At 45.9% G+C, this 14361-nt stretch overlaps 1 protein-coding gene across 4 annotated transcripts in view; it reads right to left on the bottom strand.

Annotated features, from left to right (window-relative positions):
* TRIM24 (tripartite motif containing 24) overlaps positions 1-7818 on the bottom strand; it is a 119634-nt gene extending 111816 nt beyond the window's left edge. For 3 of the 4 annotated variants that reach the window (XM_077468755.1, XM_077468758.1, XM_077468756.1), the window contains exon 1: positions 7353-7817. In XM_077468755.1, coding sequence (XP_077324881.1) covers positions 7353-7590 — 238 coding nt within the window. In that variant the 5' untranslated portion in view covers positions 7591-7817. Of the gene's footprint in view, positions 1-7352 lie in introns of all 4 variants that reach the window. The other variant, XM_077468757.1, reaches the window with a different exon arrangement.
* Between the last annotated feature and the right edge of the window lie 6543 nt (positions 7819-14361).

The raw sequence follows: 14361 nt of genomic DNA, 5'->3' as shown, positions 1-14361 counted from the left end.
AACAGAGGAGAGTTCAGGAGCAGTTGGGCGGGAAAAAATAAAAAAATAAAAAAAATTCCCAACTGCTCCTAAATGTCCATTTACCAGCAGCAGTGTACATGAGGCCCAACATGAACAAATAGTGGAAATGTCAGGTTAAAGCAGATGTAGCGGCCATAATCCTCGATGGGGCGGCCTTGACTTTTGGCCTTACCGGTTACCTCTGCTTGGCTTGTTCTTCCATGTCTAGGGGTTCCCAGGGTTAGTACCCAACAACTTTGGATGCTGACACCATAAAAGTCCTTTAGAAAGGTTTTTATTTGCGGAGGTAACATCCAACACACACAGTCTCGTATGGGAACAGAGGGCAAGGGTGAAGAAACTCAGGTACCTTGAACTGCTAATCATTAGAAAGTCTGTAAAATAACCCAGAGAGTAGCCACTCGCAGCTGGGCACTTCAAAGCTAAACAAATCTCTAGCCAGAGATTATGGCAGTCAGCACTTTGATCCGGAACTTGTAAAGTCTCCGACCTTGAACAGGAACCTTTCCTCAGTACCTGGAACGTTCTATCTCCTTGGCAGTACCGGAAAAGTGTGGATTCGTTAAAGTCCTTAACAACCCAGCAACCAGGCACTTCTTGGGATGCCAGCTTGTTGGCCCTCCTCCAGTCGCTTACACGAGCTGCAGTGCCCCTCCAAGTTGAGAGCACACCCGGACGCCTTGAATCCTCCCTCAGTTACTGCACATCGGACCAGCCGGTTTCCGAGACTCAGGAACAGACGGATCCTCACCCCAGACCAGGTGGGTCTGATGGGGTAGGTCAAACGGACCATGTTGCAGGGCGACACACGCTCCCGTGACTGGGACCCCCCCTCGCGTGGGGTCCAGACTCAGGAACAGGCAGCCCTAGCCTCATGAACGAACCCCAAACACGACATCAACATCTTAAGTACCCTTGCCCAGACTTGTCAGCGGGGCCAGGCGCACCCACTGATTAGGTATCGGCGTTCCCTGGAACCAAAGCGTCCAACCAGGCCTGGTTCTGGGCCTGTCATGTGCACCCAACTCTACACATAACCAGGCAGAACCCTAGCACAGCTCAGCCAAACTGATGCCAAAGTTAAACCTACACAATCAGCCCTCAGAACCCCTTTACTGTTCTGAGGAAAAAACTAAATTTGTACATAGATACCTTATCTAATGTGTCGCAGCTACACAGAGTTTCACCCTATAATACAGGTATCTACCCCCACTTCCGGGAATAGACTTCCACGGGAGTCACGCCCCTCCCCGCTGTCTCCTGGGAAACACACAGGTCCCAGGAGATGGCGGGGACCACTCACGATGCACAACGCAACTCGTGCATGTGCAGTAGGGAACCAGGAAGTGAAGCCGCAACTCTTCACTTTTCAGGATTCACTCAATAAGAATGGCGACGGCAGCCGCCGAGAACAGAGTGATTGCTCGGCATCCGACATCGCTGGACCCCGAGACAGGTAAGTGTCCATTTATTAAAAGGCTGGCTTTTAATCATTTTTTTGTAGGTGGACTCCCTATTTAAGGCCCCATGTACACTGCTGCTGGTAAACAGACATTTAGGAGCAGTTGGGCATTTTTTCCTCCCCAACTGCTCCTGAACTCTCCTCTATATCGTTTTATCAGTACACAGCTGTAAATACTTACACTATGTGTTTTGTATTTAATAAATTTGCAGAGATTTTAAACAAACTTCTTTCATGTTGTCATGATTGGGTATTGTTTGTAGAATTTTTAGGAAAATAATGAATTTAATCAATTTTGGAATAAGGCTGTAAACATAACAAAATGTGGAAAAAGTGAAGCACTTGAGTACTTTCTGGATGAGAGATATAGATATTGGGGGGGGGGGGGGGGGGTAATAGAACAATTTGGGTGTTGGGTAGTACAGTATAAGGGTAGGTACAAATATTATGGGCAGGATGATATAGTGGGGGTTCATAGTGATATATGGGGACAGTGCAAAAAAGCAATAGTGATGTGACAATATAGTGCAAAATGGTGGTAATGATAAAAAGGGGCAGTATGGTACATAAGGGTAATAAACTAGGGGGGAAATTGAGTATATTATTGAACACTACGTCTTCATTTTCCACAAAACTCAAGTTTGTAACAAAAATTATCAGATTAAAAAAATCTCACATCTACAATAAGAAATAGAAGGCGGCACCTTTAATGGAAAACAGTACAACATAGACAAAATGCAGACATATCGTAAAGTTCCACTAAACAGGGTCTTCAAAGGACTAATGAGACCCTATCAAATGGTCAAATTGTAAATGGCATAGAGTGCGATTAAGGATAATAAACATCTGTGAGTCCATGATATTGACACATTACACATCTCAGAGACTCTTAACCATCTCCATGGGGCAGTATAGGAGGTAACAATTAGAAAGGGCGCAAACAGTAAAATATGTCTTCATAGCCATGATATGGGGGGGCTGGTCATAGTATTATATTGGGATAGTGTAGTACACCAAGTCGATACAAACAATATATGGTAGGCAAGATATGCCAATATGTGAGGGGGCTGTCACAGACAGTAATAGAGGGGCAGCAAAGTGCAGTATGGATGTCACAATGAGGGTACAGTAATTGGGGGGGGGAATATTACAATATGAAGGATCAGAGTGAAATAAGGGCAGTACGAGGGTCTCAATATTATAGGGAGCAGGATGGGGGGGGGGGGGGGGGGCGGCGCAAGATGATATAATCAGAATACTTTATTAAACCCTCAAGCTTTTTCACCATAACACATTAAAGCGGAGTTCCACCCTGTTGCTATGTAGGCCTACTAATCTGCCACTTCCTGGTCCGCGGAGCTCCTTGTCTCTTCCTCCTTCTCCTGTGCTCCTGGGAAATGATGTGCCATTTTTCCCAGGAGTCTAGGGATGCACCGAAATTTCGTCCACCAAAAATAGCCTTTTTGGCAATTTGAGGAAAGAGAATTAAAAAAAAAAAAAAAAAAAAAAAAAAAAGGGAAAGAAAGAGAAAAATGGGGCCGCACGCCCCTGGTGCCGCCCATCATGGTGGTGTCCTATAGCGTAGGAGAGCCGCCGCCACCTGATTGATTATAGCACCAGGAACATCACAGCTTTCATTTCAATAGCTGTGTGTTCACCACCACGCGCCATAACATACAGCCCCTCCCCCTTATCCAGGCAACTTTGACAGACAGACCACCCGTCCAAGGATTGGAAGGGTGATCTGTCCATCAAAGTGCCCGGACAAAGGAGGGGCTGTATGTGACGGTGTGCTGCGGGGAACACACAGCTATTGAAATGAAAGCTGTGATGAGCCTGGTGCTCTAATCAACCGGACAGCGGCGGCTCTCCTCTCTTCCCCTGCACTGGGGACACTGGCTGGCTGAATTTGATGCGCACTGGTGAGGCTGCACTGATCTGCTGTACCATATCCCCAGTCTATGACCATCTCCTGTAGATTGCTAGCGGCGCAGCCATTGGCTTCCGCTGCTGTCAAGCAAATCCAATGACGCAGGGCACTCGAGAAGGAGCCAGGAGTGCCACTGAGGGAAGATCGGGGCCACTCTGAGGTGGCAAGTATGAATATTATTCCTTAAAGTGGGGTACCTCCTAAAAAAAAAAAAAAAAAAAAAAAAAAAAAAATGTAAAAAAAGTCAGCAGCTACAAATACTGCAGCTGCTGACTTTTAATAATCGGACACTTACCTGTCCCAAGGGTCCAGCGATGCGGGGGAACGAAGCCCCCCCTTGTTCCCCGCTCCGCTCGCGGCGCCGTCATGCATACTGTGGGCACCCGGCTGTGGCTTCACAGCCGGGCACCCACTGCGCATGCACGAGCGGCGCAGGCCGCCGTGATACGTCGTACAGTCACCTGGGACACGTGAATGTGCGGTGCGAGAGGAAGTGATGTCACCAGCCCGGGCAAAGAAGAAGGCAGACTACAAGGGACCCCCTAGCAACAGGTATTTAGAGGTGAGTAAAAAAAAAAAAAAAAAAAAAAAAAAATTCTTCATTTTATTTTAAGAATTTTAAGCAACTTTTTATTTTTTGGTGGCAACACCACTTTAAGAAAAATCAAACAAACCCCCACAGAAAACTTTACATATTGTTTAATACCAAAGGGAAATTATTGCGACACTGCCACACAAGATCACAAGACACAAAATTACCAACAGCAACAAGCACCAATAAAGCAATTGAAAACTATACTCTAATAAACCATCCATATAATTAAAATACAACAGAATAACAGATATAAAAAAATAAAAATAAAACTACCAAAATGCAAATATATCACTTTCTCTAGCAGAATCCCTAATTAACATAAAACCGTCATATTATAAAAACGAAAAATCCTGATCATAAACCAGATTTAAAACTTCATTTCCAGCAGGAAGAGGGGCAGGATAAACTATAATGGGGGTGGGGGTGGGGTCGCACAGCTATATGGTGGTAGAATAGTACAGTGTAGGGGGTCAGTGATATGGGGGGCATGATAGTACAGTATATGGGGGGGGGGGGGGGGGGAGGAATAGCGATAGGAAGGCCAGGATAGCAGTTTGGGGGGGGGTGCTCAGTAATGAGGGAAATAATTGTACAATATGTGGTCACAGTGGTATGGGGGATTTATTGATAAAGGGAGGCAGTATAGCACAGTATAGGGGGTCAAAATACAGGGGTAACAATGAGAAAGGGAGCAAACAGATGGGGCAGGATAGTACACTATGGGGATAAGACAGTTCTAGGGAGAAGTACAGTATATAGGTCAGGATAGTACAGTATGGAAGGCACACTAATTTGGGGTGTAGGATAGTACAGTATGGGGGGGGGGTTGTCACAGTGATATAAGAGGGCATACAAGACAGCATGGAGTCTTATCAATATAGACAGGTGTAGTGGGGGGAATAGTAATAGGGGCAGGATAGCACACAATTGGGGTTGCAGTGACATTGGGACAGTACGGGGGTAACCATAATATAGAGAGGATAGTACAGTATGGGGGTCTTATGGAATAGACCTCGTTAGCACAGACATAACTGTACACCTCATCATGAGGTTATGAGTAAGCGCTAGTCACAATGCAAGAAGCATCAACGTTATTGTACCCCGAATTGTCTGTGATGTCTTCTGCACAAAAGGATCAACAAAAAGGTGAAGTGTTGCCGCAAGTTCCGGATCTCATTTGAATTGCGATCTAGCAGCACTTCATTTTCTGACTAAAGTTCTACTTTAAACTGGAACTAAACCCATTGCTTTAAAGTGGTTGTAAACCCTTACAACACACTTTGACCTACAGGCAAGCCTAGATTAAGGCTTACCTATAGGTCCAAGAAATATTTACCTGAAGACAGCGGCGCGCAGGCGCATTGGGTAAGCCGCAGATCGCGGCGATATGCCGCGAGTGTTGGCTCCCATGCGCGGGAGTGACGTCATCGCTGCTCCGGCAAATCATAGTGGCGGAGTAGCGAGACCCACCAAGAAGATGGATGCTCGGAACTACAGGGGACAGCGGTGACATCGCTGGCTCCTGTGTCAGGTAAGTGACACATAATGGACTATTCTGCGATGCATAGTAGTCCATTATGCTTTACCTTTGCAGGGAATCAAACAGGAAGTAAACCCATCAGGGTTTACCTCCTCTAACAAAAAAAAAAAAAAAAAAAAAAAAAAAAACAGCTACATTCCTGGCATGCCAACTGTCACAATGGCTTGCACTTTCAACAAAACAGTTGGGTGTCTGGAGTCATAACTGATCACATAGTTACAGAGCAGACAGGGGACAAGATGGCAGCCTCCATGGCTGAGAGGAGGGTTTAGTTCTTAGTGTGAACAAGGCCATAAAGTGAGACAGTACAGGAATCTTAGTAATATAGGGGACAGTATAGTACAGCATGGAGGGATTATTATAAGAGGAGCTGTATGGGGGGGGTCATAGCAATATTGGGGGGGGCAGTAAGGAGATTTAGGGGATGGGTGGGTGATCATGGAGATATGGGGGGGGGGGTGATCGTGGAGATATGGGGGGGGGGGGGATCGTGGAGATATGGGGGGGGGGGGATCGTGGAGATATGGGGGGGGGGGGGATCGTGGAGATATGGGGGGGGGGGGGGGGGGATCGTGGAGATATGGGGGGGGGGGATCGTGGAGATATGGGGGGGGGGATCGTGGAGATATGGGGGGGGGGGGATCGTGGAGATATGGGGGGGGGGGATCGTGGAGATATGGGGGGGGGGGATCGTGGAGATATGGGGGGGGGGATCGTGGAGATATGGGGGGGGGGGATCGTGGAGATATGGGGGGGGGGGGATCGTGGAGATATGGGGGGGGGGGATCGTGGAGATATGGGGGGGGGGGATCGTGGAGATATGGGGGGGGGGATCGTGGAGATATGGGGGGGGGGGATCGTGGAGATATGGGGGGGGGATCGTGGAGATATGGGGGGGGGTGATCGTGGAGATATGGGGGGGGTGATCGTGGAGATATGGGGGGGGGTGATCGTGGAGATATGGGGGGGGTGATCGTGGAGATATGGGGGGGGTGATCGTGGAGATATGGGGGGGGTGATCGTGGAGATATGGGGGGGGTGATCGTGGAGATATGGGGGGGGTGATCGTGGAGATATGGGGGGGGGGTGATCGTGGAGATATGGGGGGGGGGTGATCATGGAGATATGGGGGGGGGTGATCATGGAGATATGGGGGGGGGGTGATCATGGAGATATGGGGGGGGGTGATCATGGAGATATGGGGGGGGGTGATCATGGAGATATGGGGGGGGGGTGATCATGGAGATATGGGGGGGGGGTGATCATGGAGATATGGGGGGGGGTGATCATGGAGATATGGGGGGGGGTGATCATGGAGATATGGGGGGGGGGTGATCATGGAGATATGGGGGGGGGGGTGATCGTGGAGATATGGGGGGGGGGGTGATCATGGAGATATGGGGGGGGGGTGATCATGGAGATATGGGGGGGGGGTGATCATGGAGATATGGGGGGGGGGTGATCATGGAGATATGGGGGGGGTGATCATGGAGATATGGGGGGGGGTGATCATGGAGATATGGGGGGGGGTGATCATGGAGATATGGGGGGGTGATCATGGAGATATGGGGGGGTGATCATGGAGATATGGGGGGGGGGTGATCATGGAGATATGGGGGGGGGGGGTGATCATGGAGATATGGGGGGGGGGGTGATCATGGAGATATGGGGGGGGGGGTGATCATGGAGATATGGGGGGGGGGGTGATCATGGAGATATGGGAGGTCATGTTGACTAGTAACGTTGTATGCAGTACATTATACGGTGAGGCCAGTATAAGGCCCGCCCCCTCCCGGGTACTCACCCTGCACGGTCCCGGCGTTGCCCCCTTGCAGTAGCCCGGGCAGTGCGGTGAACCTCTGGGCTCCGGGCAGACAGGCGGCGCACACCGAGTGCAGACATGGCAGTAAGCGGGGGCTCCGACTCTGAATATTAGCCCGGCACACCCCGCACGTCTCCAGCAGGCTCAGGGCCTCCCTCTCACCGCTCCTCTCCTCCGGGCCCGGCCGACTCTCGGCCTCGTTTTCTGCGGCCCCCTCCATCCTCCTCCGAATTACTCCTCACCGTCTCCTCAGTCACACAGAGCCCGGGCCCCTACCACCCCGACACCGCCCGGACACAAGGGGGGGGGTGTCTTGCCGCCTCTCGGCCTTCCGCTTCACACACTCAACGCCGAATTCCCCCCCCTCGCCCGCGCCGCACTTGGTACGCTCCGGACCTATTTTTCCCTCTCCGAGGGAGCAGGGCGCCTCTGCCGCCACCGCCTCCTTTCGCTGCGTCCAACGGCAACGCCGCGGTAAATATTTCATAAGCTGGGCGGGGCCGGCTCATGAATATGAAGCGAATATGCAGATGAGGCTCGGGGCTTTGTGTGGCTGCTGGACAAAGAGAACCTGCTGCGGCTCCTCCTTAAAGTCACACTCCAGGAAAAGCCCATCATTGATCCCATTAGAAGTAACCTATACATAGAAAAGCAAAGTGTAGTGTTTTCATTTTAAATGTAATGTAACAGAAGTTTGTCTGGAATTCACCTTTACATTCAGCTACATTTAAATATCATCCTTTAACTACTTGCGTGCCAGAAGATTTGTCCCCCTCATGACCAGGCCATTTTTTTGCAATACGGTGCTGCGTTACCTTACCTGACAATTGCGCGGTCGTGCGATACTGTACACAAATAAAATTGATGTTCTTTTCCCCCACAAATAAAGCTTTCTTTTGGTGGTATTTGATCAGCTCTGCAGTTTATATTTTTTGCAATATGAACAAAAAAAAGCCGACAATAAAAAAAAAAAAAAAAGTAGAGATCTTGATCTTCATCAATTTAGGCCAATACTACATATTTTTGGTAAAAAAAATCCCAATAAGCGTATATTGATTGGTTTGCGCAAATGGTATAGCATCAACAAACTACGGGATTTTTTTTTATTTGTTTATTTATTTTTTTACTAGTAATAGTGATGATCAGCCACTTATAGCGGGACTGCGATATTACGGCACTATTGGACACTAACTGAGACTTTTGACACTTTTTGGGGACCAGTGACACCAATACTGTGATCAGTGCTAAAAAATATGCACTATCACTGTACTAATGACACTGGCTGGAAAGGGGTTGACATCAGGGACGCTCAAAGGGTTAGAAGTATACCTAGGTTGTGCTTACTCACTGTGGGGGAGGTGCTTTGACTAGGGAAGGCAAAGATCCTTGTTCCTGTTTTGCAGAAACACAGGATCAAAGCCTTCCTCGCTGAAAGAACGTCAATCTGCCTTGTTTACATAGGCAGACTGCTGCTCTTCTTGTGTTCCCAACGATCGGCGGGTCCCAGACCTGGGAAGTGTAAGATTATGTACTAGGTACCTGATCTGGCACAGAGCGGTCCTCCCAGAGTAAATGCACGTGGGGCGGTCGTTAAGAGGTCAATAAAACACTAGTAATATAATCTCACCAGCCGCGCTATCTGATCCCCCATCACTGCTTGTTGTATTCAGTAATATGACTGTTAAGCGGTCATTTCCCTTTAACATATATTTATTTGTAGGGGGAGTTCACTTTTTGGTGTCGCTTTCAGCGCAAGAGTGACACCCTCTCCCCTCCCCCTCCCCCAACCCTTCTGCAGAGCGCTCCAACTCTCTCCAACAGCCACACAGTGTGTGTAATCTGATCTCCTCTGCTTTTTCAGCTACATTTTTGAGCTACCTAAAGCCAATATTTGAAACTCTTAATTTGATAGCTTCAAGTGATATTATTTCTTGATTATATTTCTTAATTACTTTAAAGTTGAATTAAAGAGGTTGTAACCCTAAAAAAAAAAAAAAAAAAAAAAAAATCTTGTTTCTGTAAAGCATGTTAAACTACATAGTGCCTGTGCAGTGTCACTTGTCCTATTCTATGTTGTAATATACCTGGTTGATTCTGCCTGCTCCTGTGTTCCCCTTAGTGTGCTTACCACGGTAATCATGGCTGCTGATCCATGATACCGTGATCAGTTTATGTGCCTCCATCATCTCGCTGCTCTCCCTCTCCCCCTCTCCCTGTCACTTCCTAGTGTAAGAGCCGATAAAAACCTGCCCCTCTCCTCCCGCTGCTATTCCTTGCAGCAGTAAAGTTAGTGATCACAATTACTGCCCGTCCCTCTGTAAAAAAGAAGATATACTACACAGTGTGTGTTTTGAAAATTCGACAGCTAAATACTTTTTTTCACATCGTCGATGTGCGGTCAAGTGACTGCCCCGGCTGACATCAGAGGGAAATATCAGCTACTCCTACTGTAGTCCTTAGATCGGGAAAGGAGAGCGGATGGTGGTCACGTGACCGCACAACGGCGATGTAAAAAAAAAATATATTTTCTGCTGAATTTTCAAAAAACACACACACTGTGTAGTATATCTTATTATTACAGAGGGACTGACAGCAATTGGGATCACTGGCTTTTCAACCACTTTAACCACTTTAACCTTCCAATACCCACCTCCCCTCCACCAATGCAACATCCATGAGCTCACTTATCTGCGCCAGTGTCTCTTCCCCAACTTATTACAGCTTTGGGGTAATCTTGATTGCACAGGCCAGGATGACAACACTCCTACACATGCCCCCAGGGGTTTATCCATTGTGGCAGTTGGTGTGTCAAGGATGTATATCCTGAAGCATCTTGTGAGGAGGACAGAAGGAAGCCTTTATTGCAGGGGACTTAGTAGTAAAGTCTAGTACTGTGTTTCCCCAAAAATAAGACCAGGTCTTATTCTAATTTTGGCTCCAAAAGATGCATTAGGGCTTATTTTCAGGGGATGTCTTATTTATTCATGTACAATAATTAACATTTATACTAGTAGATTGCATCGCCCCCATTGGTTGCATTTTAAGGGATCCTTTTGATGCAGTGGTAATGAATGCCCGTGTTGTCCACACATTAAGAGGTGAGAAGTTATCTATTCCTTTGCTTCTAACAAGGATTTCAAAATGTTATCATTTATTAAGTGCAATACCAAATACTTAATATATATAGTTGCATGTGAATTGTGCAATATGTGGGTTGTACGACCTGCAGATTGAGAGATCGGCTACATGATCATCTATACGATATCGAGAAGAATCATTCTACCAATGTAGCTATACACTGGAATTAATATCATAACACAAATGTAGCTAATCTATGTATTCAGGGAGTTGAAAAGATTGTGTTACCTAAAAGGAGCGATAATAGATTGAGGATGCTCTGTAAAAAAAAAGAGATCTATTGGATATTCCATATGAGTACTAAAAAGCCTGCTGGCCTTAATTTTGAGTGGGATATTTCCCACTTTATGAATAGAATGATACAATACTTATACTCCCTGCAGTACTTAGTGTACATTTAACACTTTATGCATACACAGATGTACACATTTATAGGTGTCGTTGTTCCATCATACCTGCTGTGTTCTTACTGAGTGTTTTTTTCTTCTCATTTGAATTTCCTCACTTTATATATTTTCTATTTTTTATTTTACATTTGAACCAGAGAGTCATGTGGATAGATTTAACCACTTCAATACCGAGCACTTAAACACCTTCCTGCCCAGACCAATTTTGAGCTTTCAGCACTGTCGCACTTTGAATGACAATTGCGCAGTCATGCTACACTGTACCCAAATGAAATTTTTATCATTTTTTCCCACAAATAGAGCTTTCTTTTGGTGGTATTTGATCACCTATATGGTTTTTATTTTTTGCTAAACAAATAAAAAAAGACCGAAAATTTTGAAAAAAAATGTTTTTTTTGTTTCAGTTTCAAAACTTTGTAAATAAGTAAGTTTTCTCCTTCACTGATGGGCACTGTTGGGGCTGCACTGCCAGGCACTGATAAGGCGGCACTGATGGGCACCGATGAGGTGGCACCAATGCAGTGGCACTGATGAGGTGGCATTGATGGACACTGATATGTGGCACTGATGGGCAACACGGATGGGCACTGATAGGTGGCACAAATTGGCACTGATAGCTGGCACAGATTGGCATGGGTGGGCATAGCTAGGCGGCACAGATGGGCATGGATAGGCGGCACAGATCGGCATGGATGGGCACTGATATGTGGCACGGGTAGGTGGCACAGATGGGCACTGATAGGTGGCACGGATAGGTGGCACTGTATTGTATTATACTGTACTGATGGATGCCAATCATTTCCAAACAATAATGCATGCCAATCAATGATGCCCATTGTGGGCACTGATTGGCATCCATTGTGGGCACTGACTGGCATCCCTGGTGGTCTAGGGTGGCATACCTGGTGCTGGGCATCCCTGGTGGTCCAGTGTGGGCATCCTTGGGGGGGGCTGCGCTGATAATCGATCAGCACAGACCCCCCCTGTCAGATAAGCAGCCGATCGGCTCTCCTCTACTCGCGTCTAAAAGAACGCAAGTGAGAAAAGGCCGATCACTGGCTCTTCCTATTTACACTGTGATCAGCCATGATTGGACACGGCTGATCACGTATTAAAGAGTCTCCGCCAGAGACTCTTTACCGAGATCGTTCATATGACGTCCGGTCAGGATTTTGAAACCACTTTGCCGACGTGTTTCTGCTATAGGGTGGGCGGCAAGTGGTTAATCTTTTTGCTGTTTTTGGGTTCTATTCTTTTTACATGACATAAAAATTGGTAGTTAGTTTTAGGGTCGATTATATGTAAGATCATACGAGGTTTATAGCCTTTATAGGTGCTTATTCTTGATGCAGAATTAAAGTCATTCATATTATATCTTCATATTTGCAATTTTTTATTTCCCATTTTTTATCTTTTCACTTTTTTATTATTATTATTATTTCCTTATTAAGGTCCCTCTCGAGCCTACCATTTATTGTATATTGTTCATTAATTATTTGGCTATGAATATAAATGTATTATATGGTTATATTGTAATTAGATTTGGGTGTGTCAATGCACCAGGAAGATTGGGATGTTCAACAGTGATTTATATATACAAATTTCTTCAGTTTTATTGATCCTGAGTATGCACTGAGTTGCGGTCTCTTGTGTCTAGCTGTTTTCACATGCAACTAAAGCCGCGTACACACGGGCGGACTGACAGGCCAACTTAGTCCGTCAGACAGTCCGACGGACAGTCTGTCCTACTTTCGAATGAACGGACTTGATCACACACGATGAACAAACAGTCCGTTGAAAGCTTGCGCGATGACGTGTACAGCACGTACGACGGGACTAGAAATAGGACGTCCAATACACAGCAATGCAACCTTCCGCTGTGTAAATCCTTTCTGAGCATGCGCCATACTTAGTCCGTCCAACTAGCCTACTCACGAGCGGACTGTCCGATGAAACCAAAGTTGGACGGACAATATTACGGAAATTCCGAAATACTTAGTCCGCCAGACTGCACGCTGAAAAAGTCCGCTGAAGCCCACACACGAGCGGACTGTCCGCTGAAATGTGTTTCGGCGGACTAAGTTGGACAGACAGTCCGCCCGTGTGTACGCGGCTAAACAGTATATGTCTTATATTTTGCATAATATTTTTTGTATCAGATATTTGTGTCACTGTATAAAATTTTCAGGCAGTGAGATTTTTTTATCTCTATGTTTAGACTTTATAATTTCACTAATAGTTTTAAAGCTATATGGATTTTTTTACATGACTGATAATCTAATTGGCTATCTACACATTTTAGCCAGTTAGCCTGATCGTATATGGATGCTTGTTCTAATGCCACGTACACACGATCAGAAATTCGGCCAGCAAAAGACTGATGAGAGCTTTTGGTCGGAAAATGCGACCGTGTGTATGCTCCATAGGACTTTAAATTGCCGAATTTCCGCCAGCAAAAGATTGAGAGTATGTTCTCAATTTTACAGACAGAGAAAGTTTCTATCGGAAATTCAGTTTGTGTGTATGCAATTCCAAAACACAAAAAAACACGCATGCTCAGAATCAAGTGCAAGACAGAACTGCTCGGTCTGGTAAAACTAGCATTCTTAATGTAGATAGCACATTCGTCACACAGAACATTTTTAAATCTTTCAATGCAGTGCATTCTCTTCTTCTTTATAATGCTAGAAGAATGAAGTTGTTTTGCTGCTCATATTCACACAGAGTTCTCACAAACTTATTTCTTTATTATTTCTCATGATCTCATAAATAATCTTTTTTGTTTTTAAAGTCAGATCTCCATAATAATGTTTCGAATTTTGTTTTATAGTAATTTTTTTTAATCAACATCTCCTGTTGTTTTTTGTAATTATTTTAGAGTGATCTCCATATATATATATATATTTTTTTTTTGGATGTCACATTTCCACAACACCATTATTATCTTGTATTTGTAAACCTCAAGGAGGTTGCTTGGTGTTGGTGTCCCTTGTTAATTTGACATTGTATTTTTGAAATGTACCTGCCTACTCACAAAAAAAACTGTCCTATTTTGATAAAAACACAGGCAAGTATTTTCATAAATAAAAAATCCATTTATTCTGGCTCATAATAACAAAATAAAGAGGGAAGGCAACGCTGGAGAAACTGCTGGAATTTGCAAAGCCTTTGGCCCCCAGGGCAGACATCAACTCTGTGGCTTAAAAAAAATTGGTAGCTTGAGAAGTCCATATAGAAGGGAGCACAATCTGGTCCAGAACTCCCAGAGATCAGGAACAGCAGCAGATGACATATATGTCCCCAGGCTGTGTGTTCTGTCAGACCAGACTGAAGCCAGGCAATCACTTTCTTCTCTTCGCTGCAACCTTCCCTCCGCGCTTCCCAGGAGGCTGTGGCTCTGGAGGTGGACTTGTGGCAGGAGGAGGAGGAGGAGGAGGATGGGCGAG

Source organism: Lithobates pipiens, unplaced genomic scaffold, assembly GCF_037356315.1.
Source record: "Lithobates pipiens isolate NorthernLeopardFrog02 unplaced genomic scaffold, aLitPip1_a1.2 Scaffold_8, whole genome shotgun sequence".
In the NCBI taxonomy this organism is placed as follows: domain Eukaryota; kingdom Metazoa; phylum Chordata; class Amphibia; order Anura; family Ranidae; genus Lithobates; species Lithobates pipiens.
This window is presented reverse-complemented; position numbering and strand designations above follow the sequence as displayed.